A 17752-nucleotide genomic window follows, 5' to 3' on the forward strand; every position below is an offset into this window, starting at 1 on the left:
AATTAGATATTTTACTAAATCAATAAGCTGAACCCTACACCATAAAAAGAATTAAGACTGGCAAGGGAAGATAATAATTGACGAAAGGGCTTTATTGGCTGTCAGTACTAAAAGAAAGGCGGACGAAGGGGTGAATCGGCCATTTGGAAAAGGTAGAAAAATACATGGCAGGCAGGAGGCAGATCCTGCTCTGTAATGTTAATATCCTCTTTTGAGAAAGATACACATTTGATCATGATGCAGCTTCGTAATGAATTGCCTGACTTTGAGGGAATAGATCAATAATAAAATTTAGCAGTCTAGCCTTAAAACAAAAGTTCCCTCCTAGAAATCATTAAGGAAATTGAAGAGTAAAAAATAACACAGCACTAAATAGCTAGTTTTTAAAGAATTCTTCCCAAAGGTCTTTTTTTTTTTTTTTTTAAGTGACATTTTCTAATTATTTCATGGGGCTAGGAATGAGCTAAGAGGGTTAAATTTCTAGTTTGTAGTAAATCAGGGTGGGGACAGCTTAGAAACTGCAAAGACTGTTCAAAACGATCTCTCCAGATGGGAAAAAATGAACATGAACACTATACATGTGACTCGGTGGAAGCACACATGAAGTTGTGTAACAAATGAGCAATAGTAGTAACAGTCATTCTTAATGTCACATTGCCGAAAAGAGACGAACAAGCATTTACTGTTCAGTGTCTAATACAACACAGTTTCTGATATCACAAAGGGCCAATAAGTGCTTAGGGCTTTAGAAAGGGAGAATAATCATACTTACACATGCTAGAATCAAAGTGCGCAGGCAGTCCTCGACTTACGACCACAATTGAGGCCAAACGTTTTGTTGCTAAGTGAGAAAGTTGTTCAGTGAATTTTGCCCCATTTTATGACTTTTCTTGGCACAGTGGTTTAAGTGAATCATTACAGTTATTCAATTAGTAACACGGTTAAGTTAATCTGGCTTCCCCATTGACTTTGCTTGTCAGATCACAAAAGATCCCAGGATCTTGCAATCGTCATAAATATGAATCATTTGCCAATTTTGATCATGTGACCACGGGGAATGGGATGCTGCAACAATCATAAGTGTGGAAAATGATAAGCTCCTTTTTTCAGCGATGCTGTGACTTTGAACGGTCACTAAATGAACTGTTGTTAAATCAAGGATTTACCTGTAATCTGAAATGCAGATTATTTGTGAATTGGAAACCCCCCCTCCATAAAAATAATCATGTATATTCCTAAAAAAACGAGCGTGAAGAAATAAAAGACAAGCACATCCTTTGGGTTTTTTAAATTCCATTTAAAGACACGTTCCAAACTTCTTTTGTTTTTGCAACAAGTGACTAAATTCATACCCATTGTAAACCCATATTCAAGGTATACAGAATAAATATCTAACACCATACACAAGGAATGAACCAACCAGGGAGTGTATCTCGCTATTGTTGTGGCCCGCCAATGGCTGGTGGAGCTGGCAGCAGTCGGACAGTAGTGAGGAGGTTGGGGAGGAACCCGGGCCAGTCCTGGAGGCTGAGGAAGGCCCGGATGAGGGCTCTGCATCAGAGGCAGAGATGGGGCCAGAGCAGGCTAGCAGTCATCAGCTGCCTTCGGGCTCGGACAGCAGTGAGGCATGGGAGCTTCTAGAACCGGTTCCCAGCCTGTGCATGCGCAGAGCTGCCAAAAGGCACAATTAAGAGCTCAGGGTCGACGTGGGAGTAAGGCCATAGGTGGACGATGAATGGCCCCTCCTATCAGGATTAAAAGAGAAGCAAAAGGGGAGGAGGCTTTTGCAGAAAACAACTTGCTCGTCCGTCTGTTTCAGTCTCGTGAAAATTGGTCTATATAACCCAGCCCTTCCCTGTCAGCACTGAGCGTGGAATTTTACCAGGCAGCGTTCCAGAATTGATAAAGGTCTGAGGTAATTCGTATACCTTTGCAAGACTGTTTGCCAAGCCATTGGCTGATTGTGAATGAAATAAATTCACATTAATGTAATAAAAGAGGTTTTGCTGGAACTCAGAATTGACTTAGTGCTTTTGGGGAGGCCTAGGACAGAAAGCTTACTTCAGCCTCTACAATTCATGGAGAAGGACTGTATCATTTTATTTTACTCTCAATTCAGGCCCACGCATGTAACCATTAATGTGGGAAATCCCAATCCGTTTACGATAGTTTCCTACAAGGAGCTCCTGTGTTAAGTGCAATTTCTAGATCAGTGAAGGTTACTTTGCTGAGGAAAAGTTTCTTCTGGTCCCACTAATGCCGGAAGCTCATTTAAAAAAAAACTCCGAATCCCGATGTGAAAAAAAAAATCTAAAAAGTCTATTTTGGGCACAGTTCTCTGCTTGGCACATTTTTAATCATCTGTTAGTCGCAGGAGGGTCCCAGAGGTCGTTGGCACGCTAGAGAGAATGAGAAAGGCATCATTAAAAATCAAAAGCAGGAAAGAAACTTAGCCGAGCTGCATGGAACAGTATGAAAAGAAATACAGCAAACACTTTTTGTAGTTTGTATTTTCTGCCACTGAGTTCACCAGGGCTAACCCACATGGAAGAGTTTGACCTTTGATAGAACAAGGCAACCAATTAAATCATTAAAGCTCTCTGGTGAAATATTATAATCCCTCCCAGTGCAACCAGGAAACTGAGGAGTGCTTTCCAACAATGCTCTTCTATTTAGAGCACAGCCACGAGGCTTCCTAGCTGAAATCTCCATACTTCTGTTATATTGCAACCAGCGCTCAGAATTGCTCAATGCGATGGTAAGATGGGGGCATGCCATTTCACAATGGATAGAAGACACAAGATATTTAAAACAAACCTGAAAGGCAAATATCTAGCAGTAACCTTAGATTCCCAAGGACAGATTAGACATCTGAAGATGTGGCTTTTGACTTTTCTGGCTGCCCAGTTTTATCTCTAAAGACATTCTCAAATTCTTGGATCTGACTGGATCCCTCAAAAGGCTTCGCAAGAGGAATGTAGAATAACAATGGTACAGAGACACGTGAGTGGGCTTTTGAGACTCTGAAATGTTTAACCCACTGATCCCCTTGTTCAAATGTGCAAGATATCTCTAAACGGGTGTTTCCCAACCTTGGGCAACTATTAAGATACGTAGACTTCTACTGGGAGCTGAAGTCCAGGCATCTGAACCAGATTCAGAAATCCTGTGTTCCTATTATCAGCATTTCAACTTGGGTTCTTTGGAAGGGAAAAAATAAATCCAGGGGTGGGATTCAAAATTTGTAACAACCGATTCTGTGGGCGTGGCTTGGGTGGTGGGCGTGGCTTGGTGGTCATGTGACTGGGTGGGCGTGGCTTGGTGGTCATGTTATTGGCTGGGTGTGGCCAACTCAATATCGCTCACATCGAGGCACGCATCTCCTCGCCTGGCCTCTCATGACTGTGGGGATGCTGCAACAGTCATAAGTGTGAAAAATGGTCGTAAGTCACTTTTTTCAGTGCCATTGTAACTTTGAATGGTCACTCCACACAAGCAAAGTACCAGTAAAGGAGGGGAAAAAAACTCCAGAGAAGTTCCTGGGACAGGAAATCTAGTCCTGCCAAGAATGTCATAAGGGTTAACGGAGAGGCAGTTTCTGTAAGCAACACCAGAATGTTTCCTTCCTGCCTTCCTTACAGGATTAGGCCAGTAATTTCTTCTAACAACCGGTTCTCCGAGCTGCTTAGAATGTTAACAACCGGTTCTAGCGAATAGGTGCGAACTGGTAGAATCCCACCCCTGAATAAATCCTATTATTATGTTTCTGAGAAGATCAAAATTCTAAAGGGTGTACAGATAGTCAGTGGTGGGATTCAACCGGTCCGGTGAGTATATGATTTGCGTGCACAGCGTTTGAAAACCGCTATTTTCAGCTCTAAAACGCACCTTCTACTGCAGCCTTGGTGAGCAAAACAACTGATTCGCATGGCAATTCGCTGTGCTGTGCGAATCAGCCGAGCTGCAAAACACGGAAATATAGGAGAGACTAGAGCAGGGGCGTGGCCAACTGATCGCTGGAACTACCGGTCCGCTTGAACCGGTCCGAACCGGCTAAATCCCACCCCTGCAGATAGTTCTCGATGTATAACCACATTCTGGACCAGAATTTCCATTGCTAAGATTATGAAGTGAGTTGTGTGCCTGATTTTATGACATTTTTTTTTTGTCACGGTTAAGTGAATCACTGTAGTTTCCAACTAAATTATGTATTATGCAAATCCAGCTTCCCCTTGGAGATTGTTTGTCAGAAGTCAGCTGGGAAGGTTACAAATGGTAATCACATGAACCCAGGATGCTGCAACTCAATCAACTAACTCCATACGATGGTTGCCAAGTGTCTGGATTTTGATCTTGCGATTGTGGAGATCCCGCGACAGTTGTACGCACGAGGATTGGTTGCCAGTCACTTTTTTTTCTCAAGGTGGCTGTAACTTCAAACAGTCGCCAAACGAATTGATGTCGAGATTGCCTGTGGGTTCCCGGAAGCCATAAATAGAAGGGAATGGAGACAAGAAAGAGAAGAAAAAGGAATCTAATACCAGTCAACCAGCTGGGCTCCAATGATGTCGTGAATATGGTAGGGAAGGCCCAGTTTCACAGCATTGGGCGCTTGGCGGCTCTGCAAATCAGACAGGACGACTTCCTTGTACTTGGATTTCTGGATCATCCCCAAGACAGCTTTCCTTCCTGGGAAGAGAAAAATGGTCAGCGAGCCGCTCCTGTCAGAGCGGCCATCATACGCTTCAGCTTCACTTTTGCTAGCTGTTAGGAATATAAGTCACCTAACGGGTATTTGGGTTAGAAATATATAAACCAGGATAAACATTTTAGGACTATGTCTTTAAGGGAATGCAAGAGCATGCAATTGGGTGTGGTTTCTCAAACAGCCATAAGATGGAGCCAGAAACCTGGTTTGTTTAGTCAGAGTCTCAAAAGAGAGTGTGAGTAAGTCTCTGTTTCCTTCTGTTGGAAAGTATTGCCATTGCTCCATTTCTTCTAATTGACTGATATTACTGGATTTAATGTAAGTCTATTACTGAACTGTTTTTGACACTGGAATTTGATATTTGGATTATCCCTGGATTGAAAAACTGACTGATTTACCTGTGAATGATTTTGGATTGCTTATTTTGGACTTTGCTTAAACCTTTCTGGAAGTAAAAACCTACATTTACTGTACAGTGTATCTGTGTGCTCTGTGTGTATTATTCCTACACTACTCTCAAATACGTGTCCCTGTATGTGCTCATTCTCCTATAGGGGAATTACCTCAACACTAGCTGTCAGTCTGCTATGCACTATGGGGGGCGGGGAGCTGGATGGGAAAGGAGAAGACTACCAAATCCTCGTGCCTTCCGGAGGCACCATCTCTAGGGTCAAACCCTGGGAATGGAATGCAACGGCTCACCAACCAACCAGCCCTCCGTTGAAGAGACTGTTCCAAAAACGATGTATGCAAATATAATTGGAGAAGAAGGGAATAGGGGAGGAGAGGAAGTGGACGGGAAAAGTTTAACAGGGAGGCACCAGAAGTTAAGTTCTGGCTTTGCCATTCTGTAATCCACTTGGCTTTTATTAAAAGTATAGCTCTCACCACAAATGGAGTCTTTTTTTTTTGGATAAGGGACCAAGTCAGGGCAGGTCTGATAAATGGAGTTCAAGACTGGACATCCTGCACTGGATAAGGTAATGGAGAACTTTTCTTCTTCTCCTTCTCCTCCTCCTCCCTCTTCCTCCTCTCCTCTCTCTTTCTCCCCCTCCCCCTCCCTTCCTCCTCCTTCCAATTCTTCCAATTTCTTCTTAATTTAGTTTGCCAAAAACAAACCCTCAAATGAAAGAGCCACGCTAAATTGTAATGGTTTCATGAATTTAAAATGCGAAGAAGTTTCTACTACTCCCCCCAAAAACCCCTGAAATATATTTGCTGGTTCTGGATGCGAATTTGGGACTTGCTTAATCTAGTGAAATCTTGCAGGTTTCAAAGTTTCAGGCTCGGAGTGATAATGTGATTTGTTTATTTGCTTCTTAGCATCGTGTGTGGGTTCAGCCAACAAACTGCAACTATTGCTTAGCTACACATTGTGAGAACAGGCACACCTTTGATGAAGCATTTGATGAAGCGGCCTGCTCCAGGCACAGCGAGCCACCAGCTCCCGGCATCACGGACAGTCAAGACTCCAGCATTCACCAGCTGCCTGAAGAAAAGGCAGAAAGAGGAAACGTAAATGTCCATTGCGATTTATTCCACGACCAAATATATTGATTTGTGAGGTAATGCTTTCTGCCTTTTCAAACAAGCAGTCAATGGGGAAGCCAAATTCCCTTCACCACCATATTACTACCTTTAACAATGCAGCAATTCACTTAACAACTGTGGCAAAAAAAGATTGTAAAATGAGGCAAACCTCACTTAACAATTATCTTGCTTAGCAACATAAATTTTGGGCTTAATTGTGGCCATAATTCAAGGACTACCTGTTCAGAAGACAACTATTCTTCTTTGATCTTGGGCTTGATTGATTAGATTGATTTGTTGTTATAGAAATGGCTAGTTTATATTATTATGGAAAAGTAAAAAGTTGAGGTTCGATATTACTGCTTTATTCTACCTCAACAGAGGTAGTTGGAAGTCAGCGTTTTATTTTATTTTATTTTCTCCCTCCCCTCCTCACTTTTCTTTCTCCTTCTCCCTACCGTGTCCTACTATTTGCTTTTGTGCTTTTGTATTTTATTCTATAATCTAATAAAATGTTGTAAGTCAAGAAAAAAAAAGGAAGACGACTATCCTTGTATGAGTTGTCAAACAACATCCCAAGGTATCTAATTAGCCACTGTGGGAAACGGGACCCTGAATGAGACAAGATTAAGACTTGATCCTGTGAGATTTAAGTTCTCCCAAAGCTTGCCTTTTGTAACATGAGAATGCGTGCAATTCTCAGAAAGCAGAGGCGCTTATTGGTCTTTAAATCACAAGCAAAACTCATGTAGTGGTGTTTCTTAACTACGGCAGCTTTAAAGATGGGTGGACTTCAACTCCCAGAATTCCCCAGCCAACAGACACACAACGAATGAGCTTAATTTGGAGAAAAGGCCGGCAGAGCAAACAGTGAAAAGAGGGGGGAAAAAAATAGTTACGGAACAGCAGGAAAATTGACAGCCTCAGGGACTCCTCGTCTGCTTACGTGATTTCTGTGTCCCTAAAGCCAAAGTCTCTCAACATCGTTTTCTTGTCAAAACTGATGTCGGGGCAGGAGGTAAGGACTGAATCTAAAAACTTCTTCACCGTCCCGGCGAACTCCTTCCCCGATATAAATTCTTGCACCTGAGACAAAAACAATAAGAGCGTCATTATCAGCTTGCTGGCCCTGCGGCTCTTCTCCTCTGTCCATGCCCCTCTTTGGCAGAAGCCAACCTTAGATATGTAGCTGTCCGTGAAGGCCACCACAAAAAAATCCGCTTCAAAACCGTGCTGAAACATTCGGATCCGGCCCTCATTTTTCAGCTGGCTCTATAGAGAGAAGAAGAGTTTCTCAATTCATTTCCAGAAGCAGATAGGGCACGTGAATTTTGAAGATGAGGCAAAGCAGAACATAAAACAGGCTTTTCGAAGAATCTCCTGCGTTGGCTAACATGGCAGAGAGAAACAGCAATTATCTATAGCCAACAGAAATTAAAACAGACTAAAGTTGGTTTTATAGTTGAGTTCATGTTGTTGGAGTTCTGAATTTTTTAAAGATTCCCTCAATACACTGAACCAAAATCCAAAAGGAAAGTTAAAGCTAAGCAAACCCAGGATATGCTGCAGTTGTGGTTCTTAGTCTTTTAACTGACCTGGTTTAATGAGCTTTATGAACCCACTATTGTGATAGAAGTAGTTTGGGTACCCTTCCTTTTTCTGGAAGAAATATGCCCTTTCTTGAAGGCCAGTATCTTCAAAGGTTTATTTCACTATGATACTGAAAAGTGAGTGAGGGAAAGGGCAATCGTCGATTAAAGTTAATTTCCCTTCACTATGTTAGAAAACCAAGAACTGCTTATCTGGGGGTGTCCCACTTCTCTCCCTTCCAGGCTGAATTGGCAGGTGGAGGAAGAACAGGTGGACATGAACCTGATGAAAGGCAGTATCAGGATAGCAATAGTACTTACACTTATATACCGCTTTACAGTGTTTCACTGCCCTCTCTAAGTGATTTTTCAGAGTCAGCATATTGTCCCCCAACAATCTGGGTCCTTATTTTACACACATTGAAAGGATGGGAGGTTGAGCCTGAACTTTGAGCCTGAGGAGAGGGTTGTTATGGGGAAAATAGGAGGAGGGAGGGATGTTGAATAGGTTCACCACCTTGTAAAGGTAAAGGTTCCCCTTGCACATATGTGCTAGTCGTTTCCGACTCTAGGGGTCGGTGCTCATCTCTGTTACAAAGCCGAAGACGCTGTCCGAAGACGTCTCCGCGGTCATGTGGCCGGCATGACTAAACACCGAAGGCGCACGGAACGCTGTTTCCTTCCCACCAAGGTGGTCCCTATTTTTCTACTTGCATTTTTTACATGCTTTCGAACTGCTAGGTTGGCAGAAACTGGGACAGGAGCTCACTCCGTTATGTGGCACTAGGGATTCGAACTGCCGACCTTTCTGCTCGCCAAGCTCAGCGTCTTTGCCACTGAGCCACCCTTCACCACCTTGAGTTATTTGTAAAAATAATACAGGCGCGATACAAATAAACGAAAAATAAATACAAATATATTCTGGGCACTACCAGGGAGGAGCCATCTTGATTTTTTTCTCTCTCACACAAACTATCTGAAGTGAATTGTCTCTTGCTTCTCTGGAATTTATTCCACCCCTCCTGAGATTCCAGACTACATTCCCTCACAGGTTGACAGGTTAACTTCTAGAAGCAGGACTACTTAATAACATTTTAACTGTTTTTTATGACTGTGAGGTGTCGGGACTGCTGTCCGCTCTTTGGAAAAAGCAACTGCAGTCGGGCAGAAATGCCTCCCGCCCTACACTTCCCTCAAGCACTCATACATTACCTGCACAACTTGGCTAACCAGTATTCAAACTGGTGTTGCAGCTGCCTGTACTAATTGAGCCACACCTTGGTCCTTGTAAGAATATGCTGACATCCAGAGACAGTCTTCGCCTCACCCGGACGTTTAGCTTAGAAAAACCAGTGCTAAGACAGAGTGGGAAGGGATGTGGAGGAGGAAAAGCGATAAGCAAATGGCATAGAGACGAAGAGGCTGAAGTGATGCCTGGAGAGTGTCACCTATGACAAGCAGGTCTCCTACAGCAGGGGGTCCCCAACCACCGGGCCCCGGACCGGTACCGGTCCGTGGAACATTTTGTACCAGGCTGCCGGTTTGCTGGGCGCCACCATCTTGTTTTGATGAGAAAGTGCTTCCGGGTGAGCTTTTCCGGTTGGAAAGCGGCGTTTGGGTCCTGAAGGAATCCTCGCGCCTTGGTTTCATCGAAGGTGGGGGGTGGTGGCTTCGAACAAAACTAAGGCACGAGGATTCTTTCAGCACCCAAGGCAAGGTGAGCCGAGCGACCGTCCCGAAGCCGTCCCGAAGCCCATCAACAAAGGTACAAAGGAGGAGTTGAAGGTGGCGGGGAGAAGCGGGGGACAGCTGGCTGGCCGGTCGCTCGGCTCGCCTTGCCTTGTCATGCTGATGCCGGTACCGGGCCGCGGATGATTTTGTGATGCCGGTACCGGGCCGTGGCAGAAAAAAGGTTGGGGGCCACTGTCCTACAGGGCAGGGGTGGGATGCAAATATTTTTACTACCAGTTCTGTGGGCGTGGCTAGGTGGGCATGGCCACGTGACTGAGTGGGCGTAGCTTCTTTTTTTTCAGCAGCAACCCCCCCCCGCGCCCCATTTTTTTGCCCCCCTCCACTCCGTTTTTGCTCCCAGGAGGCTTCCCTGAGGTCCAGGAGGCAAAGAACAGAGCCGGGGACGGACGGACAAGAAGTATCCCCCCCCCCCGGGTGCCCCTTTTTGCTTCCTGGGCCTCAGGAAATCCTCCTGGCCGAAGCAGTAAGACAGTGAGGGGGATCCCAGCACAGCTGATCGTCGGAACAGCTGATCATTGGGAGGAAGGAAAAAAAAGAAATACTGGTTCAGTCGAACCAGTAGCTGTTTTTTTTAACTACTGGTTCGGCCGAATGGTAGCATTTTTAACTACCGGGCTGAACCTGTAGAATACCACCACTACTACAGGGCCACAAGCTATAATGAGCAGCATATCCTGGTGACAGGATCACGGAGTTGGAAGGGACCTTGGAGGTCTTCTAGTCCAACCCCCTCCCTGCTCGAGCAGGAAACCCTATACTGAGGGTGTCAAACAGGCGGCCCGTGGGCCGGAGGCATCACGCGCAGGCCACGCCCACCCCAGCTCTGTGAAGGGGAAAAATATCACGTGACAGCAACATGACGCGGCAAGTTTGCCACCCGTGCCCTATACCATTTCAGACAAATGGCGGAAGTCCTGACTGGAGCCCGGAGCTTTGCTGCGAGCCCAGTAGCAACTGAGAACAACCACGCCGAATCTCATCCAGGATCTCATCCCAAATAGAGTAAAAACTCTAGAAGGTTGTTATGTTAGTTTACAGATTAATAGGCTTTTGCCTGGACTAAGTATTAAAGGACTAAATATTAAAGGTATATTTAGAAAGGTGAAGAGCATTAGCCTGTTGTTGCGGAAGGGGTGTGTGTGTGTGTGTGTGTGTGTGTGTGTGTGTGTGCTGCAAAAAAGTATTGTGTACAGATTTACTAGGGTGTGATGCATCCAAGCCTTGGAAAGCAAAGAACCTTCACAATAATTTTTGTTCTGAATTTATGAGAGATTTGGGTATCTAGCAGAATATCAAGTCAAATAAATACAGGTGGTCCTTGACCACAATTGGCACTAGGATTTCTATTCCTGAGCAAAGCGGTGGCGAAGTGAACCACACATTATTTTATGACCTTTTTGCCATTGTTAAGAGAATCATTGCAGTTGTTAAGAGGATCACATGGTCATTAAGCAAATCCACCTTCCTCCATTGACTTTGGTTGTTGGGAAGGGCTCAGATAGTGATCTTGTGATCCTGGAACCCGGCAGCTGTCGTACATACATGCCAGCTGCCAAGTGCCCAACTTTGTAGTACGTGACTATGGGGATGCTGCAGTACAGGTAGTCCTCAACTTACAACAGTTCATTTAGTGACCATTCCTAGTTATAACCACACTAAAAAAAAGTGACATGACCGTTTTTCACACTTGTGACCAAGTAGCATCCCCCGTAGTCATGTAATCAAAATTCAGATGTTTGGCAATCGGTTCATATTTACGACGGTTGCGGTGTTCCAGGGGGTCACACGATCTCCTTTTGCGACCTTCTGACAAGCAAAGTCAATGAGGAAGCCAGATTCACTTCACAACCGTGCTGCTAACTTAACAGCTGCGATGATTCACTTAACAACCGAGGCAGGAAAGGTCATAAGATGGGGCAAAACTCACTTAACAAACATTTGACTTAGCAACATAAACGTTGAGCTTGATTGTGGTCATAAGCCGAGGACTACCTGTATTCAGAAGTGCGGGGACTGGTTGTTAAGTCACTTCTTTCAATGTCACTGTTAAGTTGAAACAGTGCCTAAATTAATAGTTGTAAGTCAAGGACTGCCTGCATTCTTGACAATGGACACAAATTAAAGGTATCAGAACAGCAGCAGCTCTGGGAGAGATGAAAAGAGTCAGGATGGAAGTTGCAGCAATGCAATCAAAATCTCATCACTTTTGTACGTGCATGTGATTTTATATATATATACAGTAAATAAATCCTTAATCTCTACCCACACCAACACCAAAGAGCACCAGTTTGATGGGAGCAACACAAGAACCATTGGCCACGCTACCACCCGCCACACTCGTAAATTCATCGAAGCCTGGCACTCCACAAGCAATTCCATCAACACATTGACCTATAACCAGCCTACGAACTCCTCAGAATCCAAACCAACCGCACAGCCAACCAGAGACGGCACCAACCCTCAGCCAATTCATGCAATTCCACCCCCCCCCGACACACACACACCAGCAGTTCACCTCCCAATGACCCTGACCTGAGGTAATCTCCTTATCACAAGAGCAGTGGTGGGATTCAATTTTTTTTTTACTACCGGTTCTGTGGGCGTGGCTTGGTGGGCGTGACAGGGGAAGGATACTGCAAAGGCCCCATTCCCCACCCAACTGACCTGCTTTCCAACTCCGTTCTCCTGTGCAGGGCAACAAAAGAACACCCAACGGATCAGCTGGGACTCGGGAGGCAGAGAATAGATGGGGGCGGGGCCAGTCAGAGGTGGTATTCTGAAATACTCAAAATTTCCGCTACCGGTTCTCCAGAACTGGTCAGAACCTGCTGAATGCCACCTCTGCACAAGAGCCATCACAAGACTCACTAAAGACTCACAGCTGATTCATCACAGGACCTCCACTTGACACACCCACACTTGAAACCCTTATAAACAGAGAAACATTGACATCCCTTAAACTCTGCTGAAGATGTTGTACTGAAGATGTTGTACACATGTTGTACTCTGGCAATAATAATAATGATGATGATGTTACCTAGCCTTGTGATGAAACGTTTGGAAACCAACCTGAAACGTTTGGAGAACAAATCTTTATTTACACACACACACACACACACACACACACACACACACACAGAGTGGACGGGGCTTTGATTGGACTGCTGTGACCACCATCTTGGTCCTGTTAGCTCGCCGCTGATGTTTGCCATATCCCAACCAGGGAGGAGTTTACTTACCAGATACCTGTCTACCACCGTACGATCTTTGACAAGACTGTAGATCTGATGCCTCAGAATCAAAGGCGGCAGGGAATCTTCAAATACTTTACGAGGGAAGAGAGATACCAGATTCTGGAGAGCAGCTTCGACTGCCGCGGGGCCGTCTGAGAAAAGGAACAGCTAAGATAAGAACGGAGACGTCTCACCGTTGAAGCATTTCCATAAAGACCCCCTTGGGCTCCATTTAGAAACTCCTTCCTTTTTTCATTCACCTGCCCCGTATCAGGTATTTCGTGCAAAGTGCATTTCACTCTTTCTCACCCTGTCCAGAAGACTCAGATCCGTCACTCGGAGCAGGCCATTGCTTCTTGGCCTTGAAACTATCAGAAAGGAGTTGGTGTTTCCGCTTCATAGGGCTGGAGAGAAAGAGACCGAAGCCTTATTTTTTAGATTTTTTTTAAAACAACAAAAACAACAAATAAAACCATCTTTCAATTTTACAGTGTGTTGGTTGGATACATATATCTTGTGTGCATGCTAGTATTGTTATACATTTCTTATTTAGTTATATTCACAATTTATCCTAATCAACATTCTATATCATATTGTTCCATTATTATATTATCATTAAAGTTTAATTTCAATTCTAGGTTATCTTTCAAAAACAAATCTCAATACTTATTAACTTATATTCATGTTATTACTTATTCACAAATAATCAATTATAGGATATTATTTCTGTGCCAACTCAGAAAGCTCAAACTGCCCAAGGAGCTGCTGCTGATCCAGTTCTACAGAGGAATTATTGAGTCTGTCATCTGCACCTCTATAACTGTCTGGTTTGGTTCTGCAACCCAATAGGACAGACGCAGACTTCAGAGGATAATTAGGACTGCAGAAAAAACAATTACTACCCATCTGCCTTCAATCAAGGATCTGTTTACTGCAGAGTCAAAAAGAGGGCTGTGAAAATATTTACAGACCCCTCACATCCCGGACATAAACTGTTTCAACTCCTTCCCTCAAAACAACGCTATAGAGCACTGCACACCAGAACAACTAGACACAAGAACAGTTTTTCCCCCGAATGCCATCACTCTGCTAAACAAATAATTCCGTCAACACTGTTCAACTATTACAAAGTCTGCACTACTATTGCTGTTAATCTTCTCATCACTCCTTATTACTCATCCCCTCCCACTTGTGACTATATGTAGTCCCTTGTTTCAGTGCCGTTGCAACTTTGAACGGTCACTAAATAAACTGCGGTAAGTCAAGGACTACCTGTAGAAGGAAATCAGGCAAGGGGAGATTTGCCCCCTCCTAAATTTTACCCCACCTCTCCCTCCTTTGAAACAACACAGCAAAACATCACACTATAACTTATTTAAACTCATGATACCAACTCCACACGAGTGATAATACATTTTACTCCTTTCTGACTCTCCCCCAGCTCCCTCAGGTGACTCAGCTCCAAAACGTTTCTCCAGCAAAAGCTTTCATCTAAATATAAAGAGAAATTTCCGGACAGAACAATTAATCAATGGAACAAATTGCCTCCACACGTTATGAATACTCCAACACTGGAAGTTTTTAAAGAAAAGCTTGGACAACCACTTGTCTGAAATGATATAGGGTTTCCTAGAGTTTCCTGAGCCGGGGGTTGGACTAGAAGACCTCCAAGGTCCCTTCCAACTGATATTCTATTCTATTTCACAAGCAACGCAACTAAGCATCATCTCTGTTTTTCTTTCTGGCTGCTACCTACCTATCCACCTTTCACCTCCGAACTGCTCCCTATCTCCAAATTACACATTTTCTCCCTGAATCATAAAACCCATTGATTTCACTTCGAATTGAGGCTTCGTTATGCCTTTCCTACCCCTCTCAGTCCTCACTCGAGTCGTCTCGCTTCCTGGTCGTCGGCAACAGATGACGTAACTCCGTTTGAAGAGTTTTTTTTGCGGCCTCCTTTCGTCTTTGGAGTAGGCGGGAGAAAAATAGCTTGACTGGCAGATGGAAAGCCTAATGGCTTCCTCGTCCGGCTAAATGGCCCTCTTTAAAAGGAAGAAAGGCGGGCTTGGCCGTTATTCTAATCTGGACGGTTGTTTCTTGAGTTTTTGGCCCTCAGAATCCCAATTTTTATAACTTAAAAATTATGGAGAACCCCCCCCCCCCAAAGAGTTTCTGCTTATGCGGGTTATGTTTATTGATGTTTACCATATTAAAACTGACACATTTGTAGAATTTATTGAATTGTGTGAAAATATCAAACCTATTCAATATTAATATACATATTTTTCATGAAACTATACTTTTTAACAATTAGAAATAATGAAAGTGACACTTCAAAACTTTTTGCAAAATGTCTTCAATATCTGGCAAAAAATTTTTTTTAAATTTTGGAGACCCTTGAGAGACTTCTGAGGTTCTTGGAACAGACTTTTAGAAACACTGATTTAGATCAGTCTTTTCCAACCCTGGCAATTTTAAGATAGTGGTTGGAGAATTCTGGGAGTTGAGGTCCACCCAACTTAAAGTTGCCAAGGTTGAAAAACAATGATTTTAGACTATGGGAAAGACAGACTGGGCTGGAAAGATATGGATGGCTCTGAGATGAGGGTCAAGATTGGTGGTGTGATTGGTGATCACCATGCGGTGATAATTTAGATTAGATTAGATTAACAGAATTGGAAGGGACTTTATAGGTCATCAAGTCTAAACCCCTACACCATTTCTGACAAATGGCAGTCCAATCTCTTCTTGAAAGTCTCAAGTGATGAAGCTCCCACAACTTCTGATGACAAGCTGCTCCATTAGTTGATTGTTCTCACTGCCAGAAAGTTCCTCCTTATTTCTAGGTTGAATCTCTCCTTGATCATTTCCCATCCATTGTTCCTTGTCTAGCCTTCAGGTGCTTTGGAGAATAGCTTGACCCGCTCCTCCCTGTGGCAGCCCCTGAAATATTGGGATACTGCTATCATGTCTCCCCTGGTCCTTCTCTTCACTAGACAAGTCATGGCCAGTTCCTGTAACCGTTCATCATATGTTTTGGTCTCCAGTCCCCTAATCCATCCTGGTTGCTCTTCTCTGTACTTTTTCTAGAGTCTCAACATCTTTTTTTATAGTGTGGTGACCATAGCTGAATGCAGTACTCTAGGTATGGTCTTACTAGGGCTTTATAGAGTGGTATTAGTACCTCACTTGATCTCATTGTATCCCTCTGTTAATGCAATTTAGGATTGCATTAGCTTTTTTGGTTGCACATGTACATGCAACGCTCTGAAGTCTAAGTCTGATATATGTAACAATTCCCTGGTGATTAGGGTTGTTGTTTTTTTCACAATCAGAATTGTTTTGTGCAAGTTTGGATGACGGTAGCATCTCACTGATGTTGGAACAAGACTTAAATTTACACTATGTGTTATGTCTCACCTGTGCAAACGAGGTGAGAAGTCCAGATTTCCAAATGAATATAAACAAGCAAACAAGTCCAGTAATGACAGGGTTAAATTCCTTGAGCCAAGAAAGTTCTTGGCAGTTTCACACAAGCTGTCTGCCAAGTCCGACAATAAAGCAGGAATATAAATCACAAGCTGTCGCCACACACAGGATCTTCCGAAGCTTCTCTCACTAATTAACACGTTGTCCCGAACAAGTTCCCAGAGCGAACACACCCACTTTTATTCCCTGTGGAGCGTGTCAGTCCCTCATCTCAGTCTCTGATTTGTCCTTTCTTTCTGTGTTGCAACTCGCACTTTTGCCTGTGCCGTTGCCTTGCATCAAGCCAGCATTCCTCAGTCAGAGACTCTGATACGCCCTCCTGGTTATCTGCCGACACCTGAGGCACAATCAGGGAGGAAGGTCTGTCCGAAGAGGAAAGTCCTGGGGAGGAAGGCAACTCCAAATCCTCTAACAAAGCAGGCTCAAACCTCAGAGCCAAATCCTCCTCTTCCTCATTGCCCGAGTCTTCGTCCTCTAGCAAAGCAGGCTCAAACCTCCGAGCCACAACAACTATGTATACACATTTACCTTTTGCTTTTGGCAAAAGCTCCTCAAAAATCAAGTGATTTATGTTTCTGAATTATTAGACTGCACCTTCTTTCTATGTTCTTGGTCTTGTAATGTCTAGCCTATGAAGAAGTCGTTTTGTGTCCCCTGTTACTTCACTTTTACTTTCCACTCTTGAGATATCTCAATGCTAAACAACAAATGGGTCTCCAATGGCAGCAGTCTAATGCTGTCTAGTATCAGCAGTAGGCTCTCTTTCTTCTGAGCAGCCTGACCAACAGTCTTGCAGGCTGGAGGGGACCACATCTGAAACAAGAGAAAGTTGCTTTTTTCTTTTCCACATGTTGGAAGTTAAAACCCCACTCTTCTCTTAGAAAAATGAAATATTTTAGGATATACTAAAAAGGCAGAATAATTCCCCTAAGAGAGAAGTAGAAACTCAGAGAGGCAGAATCTCAGCCCTCCCACCTTTGTTAATGGGCCATTAAGGCCTGGGCCAGTCTATTCGACATAACAAAGATCTACCTCCTTCAAACAGAGCCATTTAATTGCACCGCCCACCAAGTTTCAACCAAACTTAGCACATAGACAACCTACAAAGCTAGCTATGCCCTCTGACAGTAACCAATCAGGATACTCTTTCTGTGCTCCAGGAAGTTATAAGCCCAGAGAGGGCATAAAACCCAGGGACTCTCAGCATCTCTTCCCTTTTCTGCCCAGGAACCCATCCTGTTCATCAATAAACCATCATTCCCAAGCGGCTTCCATGTTTTCAGTGTCTTTTTCCCCACTTAGAACTGAACCCAGATGTACATTTCTTCCAACACACTTTGAAAAGCATAGACAGCCATCACTTTCTTCTATTTTGATGCATCTCTGTTTTTGACCAAAAAAATCATGCGAGGTTTATTCATGTCCTGTTAGGTTTATTGCATATTAAA

At 43.8% G+C, this 17752-nt stretch overlaps 1 protein-coding gene across 5 annotated transcripts; it reads right to left on the reverse strand.

The window, feature by feature from the left end:
* Window positions 1-1276: 1276 nt before the first annotated feature.
* On the reverse strand, window positions 1277-14762 carry WHR1 (winged helix repair factor 1). Of its 5 annotated transcripts, none has more exons than XM_087954299.1 (9): window positions 14651-14721; window positions 13719-13743; window positions 13122-13216; window positions 12819-12964; window positions 7415-7510; window positions 7185-7324; window positions 6100-6197; window positions 4542-4689; window positions 1277-2399 (listed from the first exon to the last, which is right to left on the reverse strand). In XM_087954299.1, the coding sequence occupies exons 3-9, from the start codon at window positions 13210-13212 to the stop codon at window positions 2354-2356; spliced, it is 765 nt and encodes a 254-aa protein (XP_087810425.1). In that variant the 5' UTR covers window positions 13213-13216; window positions 13719-13743; window positions 14651-14721; the 3' UTR covers window positions 1277-2353. The 5 variants fall into 5 exon arrangements, with proteins under 5 accessions (XP_087810425.1, XP_087810423.1, XP_026542691.2 ...); XM_087954297.1 differs by having other exon boundaries at window positions 14569-14721; XM_026686906.2 differs by lacking the exon at window positions 13719-13743 and having other exon boundaries at window positions 14683-14762.
* Between the last annotated feature and the right edge of the window lie 2990 nt (window positions 14763-17752).

The sequence above is a fragment of the Notechis scutatus genome, chromosome 2, assembly GCF_049901735.1.
Source record: "Notechis scutatus isolate UNSWTSFEM ecotype Mainland chromosome 2, rNotScu1.2, whole genome shotgun sequence".
NCBI classification, from domain to species: Eukaryota; Metazoa; Chordata; class Lepidosauria; order Squamata; family Elapidae; genus Notechis; species Notechis scutatus.